Raw genomic sequence first — 19844 nt, forward strand, 5'->3', positions numbered from 1 at the left:
GTACAACTTAGCGTCCAGGTTGAGGAGCGCTATCGGCCGATAAGAAGCGCACTCGGTATGATCTTTCCCCAGTTTGGGGAGGACGGTAATCAAAGCTTCGGCCATAGTCTCAGAGGTTCTACCCTCCGACGCCATGGCATTAAAGAGAGAGACCAGGAAATCACAGAGGTCCGACGCAAACGTCTTGTAAAACAGGGCAGTGTAGCCATCCGGGCCCGGTGCCTTGTGAAGTTTTAAAGCCTTGATGGCGTTTAGTACCTCTTCTCTAGTGATGGGGGAATCCAGCAAGTCGTTCCATTCTCTGGAGACCTGCGGTATCGGGAGACCTTGCAGAAACGCAGATTGAGCCTCTGGGTCAAGGGCATCACCCGAGTAGAGATCAGCGTAAAAGCGGCCAAAAAGATCCGCCTTGTCCGCATCACTGTGTCGTACAGAACCCGTAGGATCCCGTATTCCCCCAATGTAGTCCTTCTCGCGTTTATCGCGGAGTTGCCGGGCCAAGTGCCGCCCCACCTTGTTCCCTTGAGAGTAGGAGAGGCGGAGGAGGGTGAACTCAGCCCGATTATTATAGTGGGCTCTCAACTTCTCTCTCACCGCCGTCAACGGACGGAGGGTCACTCTAGATGGGTTGGACTTGTGTGCCTGTTCCAAAAGAGCAAGCTCCGTTTCAAGGGCCTCTCTCTCCTGTCTCCGAAGCCTATTGAGGTTGGCATTAAGGGCAAGGCATGTGCCCCGCAGGGAGGCCTTGCACGCATCCCAAGTGACATACACTGAGGTATCAGAGGGCGGGTTAAGTGCCATGAAGTCCCCTATAGCTTTCCGCAGTCCCTTACAAGAGACCTCATCCCGCGTCAATGCCGCCGGAAAGTACCACTTTCACCAACCGTCTCCCCCAACATGCCACTGCAGACCAAAAACCACAAAGCTGTGATCAGATACCGAGATCGGAAAGACACTGGAGAATTGGGCATCTCCCCTGAGGGCCTGACTAATAAAAACATGATCTATACGGGAGTAAGAACGATGTACAGAAGAAAAAAATGTATAGTCCCTAGTATGGGGGTGCAAAAATCGCCAACTGTCTACCAATCCCAAAGCCTCTATTTGACGTTGCGTCTCAACTGAAAAAACCCCCGCGTCTGCCCGGCGCGCTCCTGAACTGTCCATGTCTCCGTCCCAAACCATGTTAAAGTCCCCCAAGAGGAACAAATGCCCCTCCACGAATTGTCCCACCCTATCCAACAGGTCCTGCAAAAACCCATTCTGTCCAGCATTAGGGGCATACACAACTACAAAAGTACATAGCCGGCCATAAAGGGACCCCTTCACCATTAGCCATCGACCATCCTTATCCCCGCTCACCCCCAGAGGTTGAAAGTGCAGAGAAGCCTTGAACATGAGGGCCACCCCCCTGTGTTTGGTGGATGCCGACGCCCTATAGATGAGGGGGAAGTGTCGGTGCCGTAGTCTAAGTTCATCTTTCCTGGCTAGGTGGGTCTCCTGGAGAGCCACCACATCAAGATGGTGATCCGACAGGTACTTCCAGAGCTTTTGGCGCTTTTGCGGGGAGTTGAGACCCTTTACATTCCAGGTTCCCACACTAATAGTCATGGCGACAATGGAATTCTCCGCTCTGAAGGCTTACCAGCATGATCCACTCCCATTCCTCGACCAGTGGTACTCTCACATCACACGTATCCGGGCTAGGCCCAACTCCAAGCTTCCCCTGACATCCCCCCCTCCACCCCCCCTTCGTCACCAGATCCACATCTCCAGATCCTCCAGAACCAGGCACCCATGTCTTCCTGCAAGGTAACCCATACTGGCGATAACTGGGTAGAAACATCGCCATTAATGACCAGGCCCCTGTCTCTCTCCGGGGAACAACACCATACCCAACCAGGAGCTCCAGGCCTTTCGTCCCTAAGCAGCCAAGGACAGTGAAATAGCGCGCCATTATGCATGGGGCAGTGAGTGCTCCAGAAAAAGGGCCCTTGCCACAGACGCTAGAGGAGGGCACCTCGACTGCCAACAGCACTCTGTACACACGGCTTCCGGACACCACCACCATCCCACCCCCCCCACCCCAAATCTCAACACCCCCTGTGCCACCCTCCCCCTCAGGACCCCCCACCCCCCACCCCACACCCGGAAACAGAACAACAACAGAAAATAACAGAAAGCACTGAACCTGAAACGTCCCAGAACAGTGCAGCGCACCATAAAGTCACTGGGAGGGGGGTGAGAGACCTCAAGAGGGTCTCCCAGGGCCACGGTCCGGGGTGTCTTCACACAAAGTACTTGCATACCCTCGGACCACGGAACTCGGGCCTCTCCGGCCCCTTAGGCCCGTATTCATCAAGTCAGGCCGCTCCAGAGCTCTGCTGTGAAGACGTCAACGTTGCAGAGGCCACGGAGGCCACCGCTTCCCCTCTTTCCTGTAGGCTGGCTGCTCGATCCGGCCGCCCACGGTCCGGTGCTGACCCCACTCTGTGCCACGAGGAGGAGCGATGTCGTCGCCTTGGTGAAGGGCTGCCCATCCTCGAAGCTGAAGAATCATCCCCGATGCCCAGGAGATCCTTCGCCACTTGCAGCGAGCGAATCTGCGCCAGCTTATTCTGCGAGCGGAAGACTATGCGGAATGGATGGCCCCATGAGTAGGTGATGTTGTGTTCACGTAGAAACGCCGTGACTGGCCTGAACTCCCGCCGCTTCTGAAGAGTCGACGCCGCCAGATCCTGATAGAGCTGCGGACGATGGTCACGGAACTGCAGAGAGGGAGTGCCACGTGCTTTCCTAAGGATTCTTTCCTTGATTTGAAAATCGTGGACAGATACCAGGATGTCCGGCGGTGGGCCCCCACCTCTACGCGGTAGTCCAACTCTGTGGACCCGGTCCATGCGAATCTCATGCACCTCCCAAAAGCTGGCGGAAGAGGTCCTGGACGTAACCGCGGAGGTCCCCCGCTTCCCCATCACACGGTACCGCTCGAATGCGAATGTTGTTTCTCCTGGAGCGGTTTTCTAAGTCCTCCGCATGGGCCTGTAGGTCCAAGTTCTGTTCTGTGAGTCTCAGCACATCTTGTTGTAACTGGTGGACGTCATTTGCCATATTGAGATCGTGATCCTCAAGTGTGGCTACTCTTTCCCCCACGGCGTCCACGTCTCTCCTTACTTCCCGGAGGTCAGAAGTCAACTGTGCTCGGAGGTCCGAGATATCCTCTTTAATGGACTTGAAGAGGTCGGTCATAAACGCCTTAGTGGCCGGTGCCTCGTCATCGGAGCGATTAGGAGAGGAGCTCGGGCCAGGGGAAGCCGGTTGCTGAGTGCTCTTCGATGGACCATCCCTCCCGGTCTTCCCTTTGCGCAGAGCGTTAGACATCGTGGCTCTCTTCAAGCGCCCCGCCGGCCACCACGAATCGCACTCCTCCGCCTCTAAGCAGATCCACACCAGGGCTCAAGAAAGCGTCCACTCTGGCGGGCCAGGGCGCTCAACACGGTCTCAGGCCGTAGCACAAGCAGAAAAAGCACTCCCAGAATAAGGAATCCCAGGCACACCCTTCCAGTCCCCACGGCCAGGAGAGACGTTGCCGCGTAGTTGCACCACAGAGGAAGACACGTGGGTAGGAGCCCCACAGGCCACGATGCTGGTATGGGCGCGGTGAAACCAGGCACAAATCCCGGCGGCTTATTCGACTCAGATCGCGTTCCGACCGTGACCTATCTCCAGGGGGTATGAGTGTAGAGCCAGCAATGTCGGGGCCCTCACAGTCTGCGACAGTCCGGCCCCGTCTCAGCAATGTACACTGGCACCCCTCGGTCGATCACCAGGCCGCCGCTGCAGCAGACGCCAATCTCCACCTTCAGGTCCAACTCCCCCTCACCGAGCCTCGTGGTCGGGATCTGCCCGTCTCTGCCCGATCAGGCGCCTCCACTCAACCGCACCGCTACGTGGACCTGTTCTCTCCACTGTCCGCCGGCCGCCGATAGCACCGCAATAATCAGGCGCACTCTCGCCTGCGAGGCCCGGGCAGTCGCCTCTCTTGGAAAGCCGGTGCTCCGTCCAGGGGTCCGCTCCGTAGCACTGTTCCAGAGGGCAACTCTAAGCGGTCCCCTCGCTAGGCCTCGGACCACGGCCTCGAGTAGGAGGGCAGCCGCCCTCGGCGTCGGACGCTCGTCGGCAATAGGCTCCTCCCCCACTAGGGAGGCTCGGTGTATTTGCCGTTGTCCAGCGTCCGCCCGTCGCCACTCGGCACCGGCGGCCCTCACCTCTCCGCCCGAGGGAGCACACCAACGCTTGCTGCTCGGGAGGTCCCGGGCCTCTTTGCCCGCGCCGTCTTCGCTGGACCGCTCCAGTCCCGGCAGCCGCCTCTGACGTCGGAGCTGCTCAGAGGACACCCGGGGCCCCGGTGCGCACTCCGCTGCTGCTCAACCCTCTGCCGTAGTGCCCAGAGGACCAGGCGCCAAAATAGAGCCGTGGCGCCATGCTATTCAAAGCTTATGCAGGGCCTGGGGCCGGAGAGGACTTGAAACACGTCCTACTCCGCCGCCATCTTGGCCACGCCCCCAGAAAATATTTTTTAAGGGCAGGCAGTGGTCCTAGGGACCACTGCCTGCCCTTCAAAAAGGAAACGAAAACGTTTCTTTTTTTTTTTTTAATGCATCTCGTTTTTTCTTTAAGGAAAACGGGCTGCATTAAAAAACAACTGCTTTATTTAAAAACAGTCCCAGACATGGTGGTCTGCTGAGCCCAGCAGGCCACCATACCTGGGACGGCCTGCCATTCTCTATGGGGTCGCAAATTGCGAGTGACTCATTGATATTCATGAGCCTCGCATTTTGCGACCTCTTTGGGAATCGCTAACAGTGTCTCTGACACTATTGTACATCCCAACTTGCGACTCACAATTGTGACACAATTTGCGAGTCACAAATTGGGTGGTCATACATCTGGCCCCAGATCTAGTTCCAGGAGGAATTGCATACCATATTCTGGGGGTAAGGACAGAAAAGAAGCGGTATAGGTTTTCTTTTTGTAGATGACATTCTGTGAAAAAAGTTGCAATTAATTTATTCCCCTTAGTGCCTCGTTATCTGCTTTTTAAGTCATTCTGTGACCCTCTGTCAATGCAAAATTATAGTCCTACTTCTCTGTTTGTGATATTCCCCGCTTTTGGGATTTGAAAATCTGGTCACTGTATATTTCACTACCTGACTGGGGAACGTGGTTTCACATTTTCATTGCTTCCACTGAGGCCTGTGGCACATTTACTACAACACATCTGCCTTAGGTAGTTAGTACCAAATAGCTTAACATGTATCATCCAATCGGAACAGCATTACTGAAAGAGGTAGGCATTCACCTCTCTGCTGAACTTCAGGTGTTTGTAATCCACCACGCAAACAGGTGGCGCCATTTACATATTTTTTCTAACAATACATGGAAACAATCTTCCACGCCTGACCAGGGCCGGACTGGCCATTGTGGGCACCGTACATTTCCCCCCCCCCCCTTCCCCCACGGGGAGGGGGGCAGCTGAGCAGTGTACCAGGGCCGGTTTCGGTTGCCAGTCCGGCCTTGTAGGCGAGGCCACCAGGTCTCAAAGGGTGTGCTGGGAAATTGAGAGAAGGTTGCAACTTTATGTCCAATGAATAAAGGCTTTAAACACTGTGAGTTTTGAAAAGTCCCCTTCACATCATTGGATTATCCTTTATAAAGACTGTAGGAGAGCCATGTGTACCTGATCACTTCACATGCACTTTGTATTATGTTTTAAAGGAAACCCCAATATTGTGTAAGAGGCCTAGCATTCATTTACGGAAAAGCATTAAAAATGACAGGCATTGAATATTTCACCATGAAAGACTGAGAATCTGTGTTGGTAAGAAGTCACCCTACTCCAATTCTTTCTTGTTCCCTCCTTTTAATATATAGACCAGAACCCAGCAATGCACAATTTAAAGATGTCTGAATAGATACTCCGACCAAGATTCTTCTGCACGACCACAATCTATACAGTCAAGAAGACTTCAAATCTGGTTTGATAAGACAAATCTATCTACAGTCACAGGCATTACTTCCAATCCTGAGGCTTTCATCCTCCAACAAATTGTTTCTGGCCCAACTATCTGACGGACACCTGTTGGACATCATAGTTTACCCCTTGCAACAGTGCGACTGACAACTCCCCAGTAATCTAGTCACCACAACAACATTACCTTCAGGGTCAACTGACCCATCAATAAAAACAATCCAAATACAAGAAAAATGACCGAGAACAAACGTACATACAGACAATGGAAAAGACTAGACTTCATAGCAGTCAACTCCCTCTCAAAGGAACTACTCTACATATGAGACCTCATGTCATACACATCGTCTTCAACTGACTCATCACTGCACTGGACTACTAGATACCAATGAAGACCACTCTCAGGATTAAACCCAGGAAGAAAGCCGCATACATTATTAACAACATCAAACAAATGAAAACTGAACTCAACATTCAAGTGGAGGAAATCGATGGATGAAAAAGACAAAATCATACTATGCAAGTATATCAGAGAATACAACAAAGTCATCAGAACCACAAAAAGACAACACTACTTCTCATATATAATTGAAGCAGACCAAGGAACTCCTCAAGATTCTAGCAGACTAGCACAATCCGTGGAGCCAAACTCATTAACACCAATATAGCAAGCATTTTGTGATAACATCTCCATGGAATTCTTCTAAAAAATTGAAAAGATTGAAAATTACCTTAAGGAGAACAAAATTAACACTTCCTCTACACATACCTCAACCACCAGAAAGAGAGAAAACACAAATCTTCAAGTAGGTCATCGGGGTCATCTTCAGACCCAGCAACTCTGAAACTCTTTAAAGATATCAGGGCATATCATCTAGGGTTGGCGATAATTATCGCCGAGCGCGCTTTTCTTTATCGCCAGCTATCGCTGTAATATCTCGCCAAGCTAGCACTCTATTACCAACGCAGAGCGCTATGGCGATAAATATTCCAGCGATAGCGGGCAAAAGGCCAAACATCGCCTAAAAAACAGCGATGTCCCTCCCAAAACAGCGATGATCTTGGTGATAAGGCCCTGTGGCCTTAACCCCATATTCCCCCTCCCATGTTAGGTATGCCTAACACAGGAATTTAGCAGACGTTAAATTTCTGCGTTAGGTCAGAGGTAGCGCGATTATTATCATTGCTACCCCTTTTTGCTAATATCGCGAAGCTGCCTTCACGATATTTTCCCATGTTGTTTCTGTCAGCCACGCCTACTTTGCATCTCATTATAGATGTGTAGCGAGTGGTTATTACTGAAATGGGAGATAAATCAAGGATACACTCGCTAGCGTGTCCTTGTTTATAATGTGATAGAATTATCACCGCTTTTCGGCCGGAAACAGCCGCTAAAGCGGCGATAATTCTCTTGATAATATGCCCCATCATTGGCACAACCTGCGCAGGGGAGGTAACAACAAGCTTATTCAAAGCCCTGGAACTAGGTTTTTTCTGCTAGAGTTGAAACTTCCTACATTAGACCACTTCTTAACAAGAAGAACATGGATCCAACAAAGAGAGTAAACCACAGGCCAATGACTAACAGCCTGTTCCGAGGTAAAACATATTAACCCCTTCCACGCTCATGACGAGCTGGGCTCGTCATGAAGTAGCCTGCTGCTACGCTGATGACGAGCCCAGCTCGTCATGAAAGCATGAGGATCCCGGAATCCCAGCACAGCAGGGGAATTCCCATAGCATTCAAGTGGTTAAACAGTAGTTTTACTCATCTTTGCAAGTTTACTGTGGAAAATGACGATATCAAACCAACAATCTAGCATAGAATTAGCCCTTGTTTCCATAAGGAATCACCTAAAATACACAGAGGACAATAAAACAGTGGCTGCCCTATTGCGTCTGGATCTTTCAGCGGCATTAGATTAGACACCACCACACAGTACTACAGAAATTCCATAATCTCAGGATATGTGAAAATGCCATGCAACACATTTCCTCATACCTCAAAGACAGACAAAGTTTGGTGAACGTACCACCACGTACTAAGCCTCTCACACCCAATATTGTGGCATCACTCATGGGTCCATCATATTTCTCTCTAGTCTTCCTTTACCTAACTTCCTTACCAGATCTGGTTAGATCGTTCAACTTCACCTGTTACAACTTTGCAGATGATACACAATAATTATAAAATTGGATGTACTTGAATACTGCTACAAGTCAAGATTTGACAATTGTCTCAGTGCATTTAATGCATAGATGGTGAGTAACCACTTAAATATCAACCCTGCAAAAACAAAGATTATGACGTATGGACAATGGCACAAACACTGCCTACTGTCATATGGTCCAAGGAACATGATGCCCTACCTCAAGAGAGGTAGAAACCATGGGGTAACCATGGATCCAGGTCTATACTGACACCATAAGGTCACAAAGAGCATCTTCTACACAATGAAATACATTGTTATCCATCTTCTCATACCTTGGATACCAGCAACAACTACAATGTATACTCACTTTTTGTGTTCTCCCCAGCTCAACAGCCTGTACCTCAGTGTCCCAGTTTCATAATATGCAAACACAACTAACCTTACTGGCTGTCATAAGACTTCTTCTTCGCCTCCACACCAAAGAACCAGTCCTGCAATCACTCCACTGACTACCTGTGGGTAGGTAAGCAATGATCAACTCACTTGTATTGTCCACAGAGGGATTCCAGATGAAAAACAAAATCCAAAGAGCAAGCAATGCAAAAGAAATAACACACTGTGCTCCTAGTGTGCACCGCCACCTTATTAGAAAAAAAAACAACAGAAGGCATTACTTTCTCACGGCAAGCCCCAAAGCTCTGGCATCCACTACGAGCCAAGATTTAAAGCATAGAGCAGCACTTCCAGTTTAGAAGCTCGGAAATAACATGGCTGTTACCAAAATAACTAAAACATCTCATATACTGGGATAGAACCCGGAACAATTACAGCTCCTTCAAGTACAATCTACAGTTCAAGCTCCAATCCGCTGATAAGCAACAGTCAGCTAGCTCATTCTCCTTATGTTGGCAAACACACAAACATATTTCTATGTCCAGGTATGTTACAAGGGACTTACTTGTGTCTAGCCTAGATATTATAAATTACATATATTTAAACATAACCTTCCTTGCCTTCCTTAAAACCAATAATATAACACTCAGTAGCCATGCAGTCGACTGTAGCTCAAACAGTCAGCATAATAATTTCCTTATACTGCTTGACCCTCTTACACATGCTCAAGAAAGAACCTCTACAGGCAGGGATGGCTTTAGCGCTGATGGTTGCCATTGCAATGGTCTTTGGGGGCACAACCCCAATATTTATTTATTGATAAAGTTTTATATAGCGCAAACTTACCTCCTTCTCCATGGATTCCCTCACTACCACCCTCCAACGGTGCCTCCCATCTCTTCATAGCCCCTCTCTTGCTAATACATGGTTTATTTTATAGCAGTACTCATCCCAGAGTAGGATGTCAGGACATTTTACTTCACACACATGCACATATTATATAGAGACAATGAATCCTACAGGTGTATAAATCATATAGGAAATGTTACATAAGGCAATGAGGGCTACAAGGTGTAGGAGTCATATATGCTCCATTCTGGTAGGCATTATATGTTAGGTGAGCTTGGTTTGGAAAATCACAACGTCAGGATTTAAACTATAACACAGTGGTTTAGGTTGTCTGCACTAATAAGAATGTATTACTACCAAAAGGGTTCCTTTTTAGAAACCATGGAGTAATAAATGATTAAGAAAAAAACAATATTTTTCTAAACCTATTGCTTGCTGTTTGCATGTAACTCTTTGATGCTGGTTCGTAGGTCACTGTGTTATATAGAAGGATTGTAAATTAGGAACTGCAAGTAACAAAAGGATATCAGTGACAAAAGTAATAACCCACTGGGATATCTACATCAAATACAAATCTGTGATCTGCATGTTACACATTGTGCTTTCATGCAGGCACATTAACACTCCATCCTATTTAACGATGAGTCAAAACTGCAACTACACAAAGCTCAGATCTCTTTAGCAAGTACTTTAATCATTAGATTTATCATGACGTATTTTTTAACATCTCCTGAAAATTGCTGGCCACACAAAGAACTCTGCAGCAAGTACCTTTAACCCTGTAAGACATTTTACAATGTAGTGCCTTCCCACTCCCGAGCGTGCTGCCCTGCTGCAGCACCAGTCGAACTAATCTAAAGCCAGCACTGTCTATTGGTCATGTCTTCCTCCCAGAACTGTAACAGTCCACAGCAGCAAACCACCACCAGCATTTTAGAAAATAATTCTGCAACATACGGCTGGTCACCAGAGAACTCTAATTTAGTCAACCACTGCATGGACCAACTACATACTATGATCTCTTGTTGACAGTTTCACAATGACATTCATAGACAGGAAGACTGAAATCACAGAAGGTCGAATATGCCACATTGCTCTGCTTGTTTTTTTACTGCATGCTTTTACAACACGGTCGGAACAAAGACTTGCTCTAGGGGGACGCTGGATGTTGGAATAGTATAATTAACTATTCCAACCCCAGTCTGTGCAACAGTAGGGAAGGTGTTGGATTTTAAATCCAACACCTTCTGACCCCTAGAGCAAGTCGTTGTTCCAACTTGTAGAGTAATGGCATGCGTTGTTACAATGCTGTCGTTGTAACGACCGCATTGTAATGGCATGCATTGTTACAATGCTGTTGTTGTAATGACCACGTTGTAATGGCATTCGGTGTCCTAGTTTCGTGGTAAACGATGTTTACCCAGAAGATCTCATGACCATCTCTCCTTACAACCTATGCTTGCTCAGGACCATAAACAGCAACAAAGATCTCAGATGGCCACCTCTGTGTGACATCCAGCTAGGTGGACTATGATTGTTAAAAAAAATATGAAAAGAGACCTGCAGAGCTGATCTAAGCTGCCATCTTACCATAACTCAGAATATATGCTTGTACAAAGGCATTCTCCCTGCTTTCAAAGGGTTGTACTGCCCTAGGCTGCTATTGGTGACTGTCAAACCGAGGGTCCGAGCTTCAGTTTCAACTCTAGTATTTTTTACTTGTCCCGCATCATTACACAGTCTTGTTGCGACCGTTTATCTTAACAAAGATCAACAGTTATTTTGGTAAATGTTTCACAAAGAGTAATATACAGCTATACTGTTTTTTGCAACAAAAAAAACAAATTGTTTCATTTACAAATTATGTATTTTCTCCAGTTAACACAGTACCTTATCTGCATGGTGCTAGTATAAGTGACCAGTGGCCGACAGATGGGTAGTTGGGGCACTGAATGTCGTATAGAGCCGAACTAAAGGAACGCTGGCTCTGAAGGTCCATGCTACATAAGCAAGTATAGTGTAATACAATATCAGATGGCCTAAAATCCAGAACACTCTTTCCGGCTACCTTGTCATGCTGTCAGGTGTTACATTTCTTGTCAGCAGTACTGCCTGGGCATTCTGAGTGTTGGGTGGCACTACTTACCTACGTTCCCTGGGTGAGGGGCACAGGGTGACAGGTAAAGAAAGCTTAGCGGCCACCTGTCAGCCATGAGAGAACGTGGTCTATGTCTAGCTTTCTGAGTGATAAACAGTAAGACTTAAGATTATTATCACTTGATCTCATTGAGTGATCTTGGGTAAGTCAATTTGGCTTTCTCTGACTTGGTTCCATTTTCTTTCAAAATTGAGGGGAAACAACCTTTACATAGCAGTCATTACATCACAACATCCTTTACATGGCATGTCATTACAACGCCGCCATTACATTGCATGTCACTACAACGCATGTCATTACAATGCATGTCACTACAACGCAGGCATTACATCGCAAGTCATTACAATGCATACCATTACAACGCATAGTACCCTTACACTATCCGACACTTACCCTACTGTTGCACTCACTGGAGTTAGAATAGTAATTTTTACCCCAACACTATCCAATACTTACCCTACTGTTACACACACTGGAGTTAAAATAACAATTTTTACTCCTACACTATCCAACACTTACCCTACTGTTGCACTCAGTGGAGTTAGAATAGTAATTATTACCCCTATACTATCCAACACTTACCTTAAATGCAATGTAATAGTATGCATTGTAATGGTATGCGTTGTAAAGGTATAATGTGATGTTTTGGAATGCGTTGTAAAGGTAGTTTCCGAAAATGCGATGTAATGGCATGCTATGTAAAAGAATGCGTTGTAAAGGATGTTGCGATGTAAAAACTGTGTTGTAAAGGCATGCATTGTAAATGTATGCATTGAAACGTCTTACATTCAAAATTGAGGGCTCCTAGAGAAAAGCTAACGCGCTGTACACCAAAAAAGTTAATATCGATAGCCTTACAGATATTTCACAAGGAAATAGCACCAAACTTCATCAGCAAACTTCTTTAACTAACTGGAAACCAAAGCATATCTGCACTCCCTGCTCTCTAAAATTATAACTGAAATATGATGACAGTAAATGCGAAATGTGCTCCAGCTGAAGTCTCTGTGGCACAGATGCTTTTTTCATCTGGAACCTCTTACTTAATAAGACTTACATAAGATTGCAAAGCTTGTTGGCTAGCCCTCCGAAAAACGATAGTCTGGAATTTGGAGAATTGCTGCTCTCTTATTGGCCGAGGCCTCTCTGCTGCCTGCAACCAGCTTTGTAGAATACAAAAAATGCTCTCCCTTTGCCAGGATTGAATATAATTCCACACTTGCAGCAATGGGCTCTTTCTGTGGCTTCCCTGCGGAAGGACAGAGGGCCTGGCCAGAACCAGATCTGGCATGCCGCCATTTCTAGAGGGAGCTCAGAGGAGGCGACAATATCCGAAGCACCTTGAACATAACACTGAGAAAAAGTCCACATTTTCACATCGGGAGAATGGGCTGATAGAAGCTGCAATCAACATTCAGGGGCGTAACGAAACTTGAGGTGGGCCCCCTGCAAAGCACATGGAAAGTACCCCCCACACACACACTGCACATGCACAGTGCCTGGAGCTCAGGGCAGTGGCATAACGAAAGTTTAGGTGCCCCCTGCAAAGTACATGGAAAGCTCCTCCCCCCCACCCACTTCACATGCAGTGCCTGGAGCTCTGGGCAGTGGCGTACCGAAACTTGAGGAGGCCCCTCTGCAAAGTACATGGAAAGACCCGCCTTCCCATCGCCCACCCGGACCCACTGCACATGCACAGTGCCAGAGGGGGCCCCCCCCTTGGAGCTCAGGCCACCGCACCGCGGGGGCTAATGTTACGCCACTGACAACAGCCACTGGTATTAAGGGACCTATAGGACTGAAAAGCCTTAATTTATAATTCACTGAGACCATGGGCTTGATTTAGAGTTTGGTGGTAACTGAACATCCTCCAAGTTCTTGGGTTAGTGTTAATCTAGAGAAGAGCTCAATGGTGTGCTTTCTTCCACCACACTACCCCGATGGTAGACAGCAGTATTCCAGTGGATGCTCTGAATTAGGCATTGTTGAGAACTCCTTTAAACAACAAAAGAGTGTAATTCAATGAATGCATAGAAGCACAAAAGGGAAGAGGATGGATGAACAAATCTATTAGATTTGTATAGAAAGCCTTCACTCACCACCCTGGTTGGTGACATGCTTCATCATCGGGCCCACCGGGAGAAGCCGAAGGCCCCCCGGTGTACTTCAACGCCAGGTTACTGCGGAGCTGGTTATTTGTGAGGAGCTTGTAAATGTGAAAGGTTAAAAATGTACAGATTGTGTCTCAAAAGTTTTTTTATTCTGTGGCCAATCTGACATATTAAAAGCAATGTGTTTGGAAACTACCAAATTAATTGTTTGGTTATTTCCACTTGTTCAGAACTCACCACCACGCTATACATCAGGTCCCATGTTGGAATTGGAATGGCCTGGGTTAAAGGTGGGTGTCAGTGGAAAAACATCAGGTTCTTGTAGGAAGTGCTACACTGGAGGAGAATCCACTGGTGAACTTTTATTTACAAGAGGGATTGTATAGCGGAGAAAAATCTACCATTTAATTGTTTCTACAGATGACCCTTATTCAGCAAATCTGATGATTTTCAGCCACTGGAAAGCTCTAAATCAAGCCAGACCCCAAGTTTTGCCTCTTTCCCCGGCTTCACTGTAGAATTATTTGGTAGATCCCATCCATGGTTGATCAAAGTAGGTGGCCCACTACTCAGAGCGGAAGCAGTAAAAAGCATGCACGGCACACCCAGAGCACTGACAGGTACGGACTGTACTATGCATGCGCAGAGCCAGTAGGGATGTTCAACACGCAGAAGAAATGCTGTGTTTTGTTTTTTAGGAAGAAATTAGAGAGTATTTTTTCAGGATGCCCTTCTTTTCTCATGATCCTGATATCCTGACCTTTAAAAGCTGGTCTCTTTTTCCAGGTCCTGATGTGCCTGCATCCCCTTGAGGCGATGGATGCCCTGGGGAGCTTCAGACGTGGCAGAAGGCTGCAGCACAGCAACTACCAACGTTGGAGAAACTGGCTTTCATTTTGATGTAAGAATCACAACTTTTCTTGACAACCATAAAGCAAATTCTTCTTCACCATCAAATATGTTAGATTGGGACGTTATAGCTGCAACTGTAATACAAAGGACCTGACTGCAAGTCTCAGCATCAGAGCTGTAGGAGGCCCTGTTAGAGGAAAAAATGATTGCGGACAAGCAACAGATCAGGGCACTACAACTGCCAGCCCTAGACAAACTCAAAGCAGCAATGGTAAAAAAGGAGAGAGGGTCCTGGAAACCAAGGCTTAGCAAGAGGTTGTCTCTTCCTAAGGGAAGGGAATGGGAAGTAGATTGACTCTTTGCTGAAAGTATTTTATTTAGTGGCAATGGTTATTATCACTAATGTATGTGTTCGTCGTCTGCAGCTCCTTCAAGATGGTCATTAGCTTCCAGGTCAAATGAAGAGACGCAGAAGCCATGGTCAGGCTCTCTGTATCAAAAGCCCATGAGAAGTACCATTCAAGGTGACTTCAAGGACACACACTATGTTGTATAAACAGTTAACCATCCCCAGATTTGAGTCTGGGTATGACGTAGCTGCACAAGTGCCCGACCTTCAAATAATGTGAAGCTGGCCTTAGAGCACCGTAAGCCTTATTTTTTAGACCCGTGGCAGCATCTACGGGAAACAAAACTGAGTCACAAAAGACAAGATTGCCCCAGGGGTGTGAATGATGCAGCGGGCACAGGCAGGTTGGAAAGATCTGATGTCCTACTTGTAAAAGCAGCACATCATGCCAGCAAGTAATGACTCAGGAACAGCAGGGATGCAAAAGCACACCCAAATAGGAACAACTATTCTACTAATCGAACACGCGGTTTAAGACATCCTCATGTATATACTGTTCAACGGCTGAGCCATCTCAAGATCTGTAAAGGGGAAGCATTCCAGCTTGTGATCCATCCGATAGGCTTTGTCTACTGTTTGTGGTTTATTAGTGATCAATGATACAATTGGGTTTCAAGCCCAATTTGGCCTGTTGATACATAGTACGAGAAAGGGAGGAGCCTTATCTGAATGTTTGGGGAATATTATTGAATGTAATGACTAGAAACAAGAAGATGTGGTGCTTCTTTGTTTGAAGGAATACCTGTACACCCATTGGCAATCTACAGGTTTAAAGACTGATTTTGAACCCTCCAGTCTATCGGCTTTCTCAGACTACTGACAATTGAGCTGCTGTTTCTTCAGACTTGATAAAGCGGAGTTTCTGTCAAATATATGTAGGCTGTTATTTGAAATATTAGTTATATTTTGGTCGTTTTTTAATTGTTTGCAGCAGGTTCGTAAAACGAGAAATGAGAGTAGGTCACAGCCCGATCTACCTAACTAATTTTCATTAGTTTGGTTGAAAATTGCAGATCACTGCGATTGGCCTAAATCACAGGGATGGTGGCTTGGAAGGGTGAGCACAGCACCATCTCTATGACTGCTTTTTTTTAAAAAAGGAAACGTTTTCTTTTCGACCTACTGCTCCATAAGATCGATGGAGTTAGTTTGGCTCCACCCAGAGGAATATTTGGCTCTCACCTCACATTATTGACTGTTTCGTGGGTCATTCTGCCTTCTGCTTTGAAATGCACGAGGGGCAATTTTTCATCTCAAAAGTACACTGAGTGATCACATATTAAATTACTTAAATGACATAGATGCATCGTATGCAGAAAACAAAAACATAGTTTTCATACTTTCACTGTAGTAGGTTTTTTTCAAACTAAGAGTTAAAATGCGACGGGTTGAATTGCAAGTCAGGCATATTGACTTTGCCAATGCTTGTTTCTCCAATGCCTGTAGAAATACGAGTAATATACACACTCAAAATGATTTTACCACTAACAGTACCTTAAGCCTTTCTGCTATTTAGCTCATCCTATTCTCCAGCATTGCAACAGCTAAAAAAATAAATACATTTAAATAGACAATTAATAACTACTTGGACTGGTGACAGAATCTAGCCTCAGTTGACTTGCTGCAATCACTTTTAGATATCACTCTTTGTTTAGTCACATAAAAAGTCCAAATTCAAAGCATTTGAAAATAATCTGCATTTTATCAATTAGAAATGTTGATGGTAAAGTAACACTAGTATTTTTTTAATAAAGTCGAGTGGGTTTTGTTTCACATTCCAGTAGAATTTTTACATATGTCTTAAACTATGCAGCATAGAATGCTTGAAAGTTTGGTGAAGCAAAATGTTAATACAATTTAAATCCCACGCTTTACAAAGAAGACAAACGTGGGGGGGGGGGGATAAACTGAGATGGGGAGGAATGTGTGGTGGCAATGCAAGGAGAGAAAATGACAAGATCCCTTTCAAAATGTACAGTAATTCTCTGTTTATTCTCGAGGTTGCTATAAACAATTAAAAACTAAAAACCTGTTGGGAGGAAGAATTGGTTTTCGACTCCACAGTTTCAATAGGAGATATGGTCAAATGTTTTCTTGTCGAAGTTGAAGTCCAGCTCTAATCTCAACTTCCGCATTTCAAAAAAATAAATCTTCGCCTTTGGCAAATCAGGTTTCCTTCCTGTGCTTACGAAACAAGCTTAATGCACTACTGAGGGACACATAAAAAACCTGGGCATTCACATCTCATCTGACCCTTGGACAGCTTGTAAACACGACATCCATTTTTTTTAATACTGTAAACTCACTTTTTTATGTAAGTGATCCTTGCATTTTTATACGAGTATCCATATTATTCAAATGTGGTACCATAACGTTATGATTTTCTCATTTTCAGTCTTAAATATAAAGAATTGTTCCTGTAATGCTCCTCAGTAAGAGGTTTGGTGTAACGGCTGAGAAATGAATTCTAATCTCGGCATAAAGATGTCACCTCAAACGTGTGATCCGGGGCAAACCGCACACACCCTGGTGTTTTTCTATAGCTGCCTAAACGTGGAAGCGCTTAGAAACTGACAGATCTTCAGCATTGGGCGCTATAGTGTAATGAACCGGGCAGAGCATTGTGTTCAGACTGGAGGCGCCTGGAGGTGGTTGGAGATCAGACGAGGCCCTGCTGGCCCCGGCACTTCTTGCAGGCGCAGACCACGGCGGACAGCAGGTAGAGCAGGCAGCAGAGGCAGGCGAAGAAGGAGGCGGCCAGGTAGATGTGGTAGAGGCAGTCGTGCTTGTAGGCCGACACGCTGCAGTACTCGTGCCGCAGGGTTTTGTGGATCATGATGCCGGCGGCGGCGGCCTGCAGGCCGGCGGCCAGGGCGTCGTGGACGGCGTTGGTGGTCAGCCAGCGCTCGCCGCCCAGCAGGGGCACCAGGTCCTGCTTGTCCAGCAGGGTCAGCAGGTAGAGGGCGATGGTCAGCAGCCAGAAGAGCACGGCCACGAAGAGCGCGAAGTGGATGGCGCCCTCGTACTTCTTGCAGGCGATGGTGATCCAGAGGGCGGCCCCGGCCAGCAGCTGCAGCACCCGCAGCACCCCCAGGAAGCTGCGCAGGAAGGCCCGGTTCGCCCGCAGGGAGCCCCGCGCCGCCGCCTGCGGGGGCGGGTGTGCTGGCGGGGGCGGGTGCGCGGGAGGCGGTGGGTAGGGTGGAGGGGGCATAGCAGGCGGCGAGAGGTCAGGATCCTGGCAGGGACAGCGTTGACCGTCTAAAGAGACAGCCCAGCGAAGATCTGAGGAAAGAGTCCTGTCCGTGCACAAAGTTTCCGAGAAGAGCCAACACCACCAAATCTGAACTAGTTGTCTCTGCAAACAGCACAGCAAGAAGAGATTGATACAGCGCCAAACTCCGAGCAGAGATGCCCAGCAGCCTCCGGTGAGAAGGGAGCGGCCCCAGAGAACACCCCCTCCGACCAGACAGATGTCCCTTTGGAGAGGAGAGAGGGCCGCCCCGGACGGGCGCTCAGGAAGCGGCGTTGGCTTTTTTTTTCTTGTTTGATGGGCTGGAGGATCTTTTCTGTCAGTTACCAGGGCGCCCTCGGTTCCTTCCTCCCGCCCTCTCTCTCTCTCTGTGCAGCTGTTGCTGCCTAGAGTGGGGCCTGTCCTGCCCCTGTAACCCAAAGCCTCGCCCCCCCTGACATCACTGCTCGCGTAACCCACTCTGCATTCTTTAAAAACATCTGGCAGCGGCAGAAACTGTTTCCTCTGGCTGTTTTCTGCTCCCATTCATTCCATCCCAGTTTTTTCCCTTTCGGAACTCTGGTGCATTTGCAGGCAGAGTCAATGGCACTGGTTGTTCGAGGCTGCGAAAGGCAAAAAAAAACCTACAGAAAACTTAAACTTCATTGTGCTGCAAAACAGCACTCATCGACAGCGAAAAGAAATGGGACAAAATAGCACGCAAGGCACACAATGTAAAAAGAAGTTCTCTCCAAAAGAGTTTTTTTTTTGCCTTTCTTATAAAATCCCATATTCTGTATAAGAAACTTTATACCAAAATAGCTGCCTTTTTTGGGCGTCTACTTTGGAAACAGGGTTCCTGAACAAGCAGCTGCAAAGGTGTCTCCTTGTCATGGTTGAGCCCTTCACCCGTTCCTGAATGCATAGCCAGCAGCATGTGTTTGCTGGATATGAAGCCCATATTTATACAAATAAAAAATAAAATCAAAGTCCCAGAAGGGAAAGTTCGGTTGGCTAAAGAGCCAAGAAGACTGGTCGAAGAAGCACAAACGCCACGGTACTGATCAACCCAGGTTTATTGTGTCACAACAGTATATTTCAAAATCTATCTTTTGCTACTATCCTTTTATTTGCGCCAGCTGCTTCCATACTAGTATTTGTTATTCGTTAAGTTGGTCTTTGCAAATCTGAGCAAACTGTTTTGATCTGGTTAAATCGTCCCACTGCTGATTTCACACTATTCTATTTATTTCCTGTCATACATACATAGAAACACAGTTTGTTGACTGCATGTGACTATTGGATGCAGCAAGTGATTTGCCAGCTAGCATGGGGAACTAGGCCTACAAGCATTAGAAATGCAATAGGTCTCGCAGCATTAGAGTTAGTGCTTTTAGAATTGTTTATGGGTTTTTTTTTAAATCTTTAGCATGAGGTTGAGGGTGAGTGAGGGTGAGGGGTTGAGGGTGAGTGAGGGTGAGGCTGAGGGGTTGAGGGTGAGGGTGAGTGAGGGTGAGTGAGGGGTTGAGGGTGAGTGAGGGTGAGTGAGGGGTTGAGGGTGAGGGGTTGAGGGTGAGTGAGGGTGAGGGGTTGAGGGTGGGTGAGGGGTTGAGGGTGAGTGAGGGTGAGGGGTTGAGGGTGAGTGAGGGTGAGGGGTTG

General features: G+C 47.1%; 1 protein-coding gene across 1 annotated transcript; it reads right to left on the minus strand.

Annotated features, from left to right (window-relative positions):
* Positions 1–16929: 16929 nt before the first annotated feature.
* On the minus strand, positions 16930–18566 carry MARVELD1 (MARVEL domain containing 1). The gene has a single exon (XM_078643570.1). It carries the CDS (start codon positions 18165–18167, stop codon positions 17616–17618), a length of 552 nt encoding a protein of 183 aa, XP_078499696.1. The 5' UTR covers positions 18168–18566; the 3' UTR covers positions 16930–17615.
* Positions 18567–19844: the final 1278 nt, after the last annotated feature.

The sequence above is a fragment of the Lissotriton helveticus genome, chromosome 5_1, assembly GCF_964261635.1.
Source record: "Lissotriton helveticus chromosome 5_1, aLisHel1.1, whole genome shotgun sequence".
Classification (NCBI taxonomy): domain Eukaryota; kingdom Metazoa; phylum Chordata; class Amphibia; order Caudata; family Salamandridae; genus Lissotriton; species Lissotriton helveticus.

Bases quoted from the DNA above. Each gene is read 5' to 3' on its own strand.
- MARVELD1 (XM_078643570.1), bottom strand. From the start codon at position 18,167: ATGCCCCCTCCACCCTACCCACCGCCTCCCGCGCACCCGCCCCCGCCA.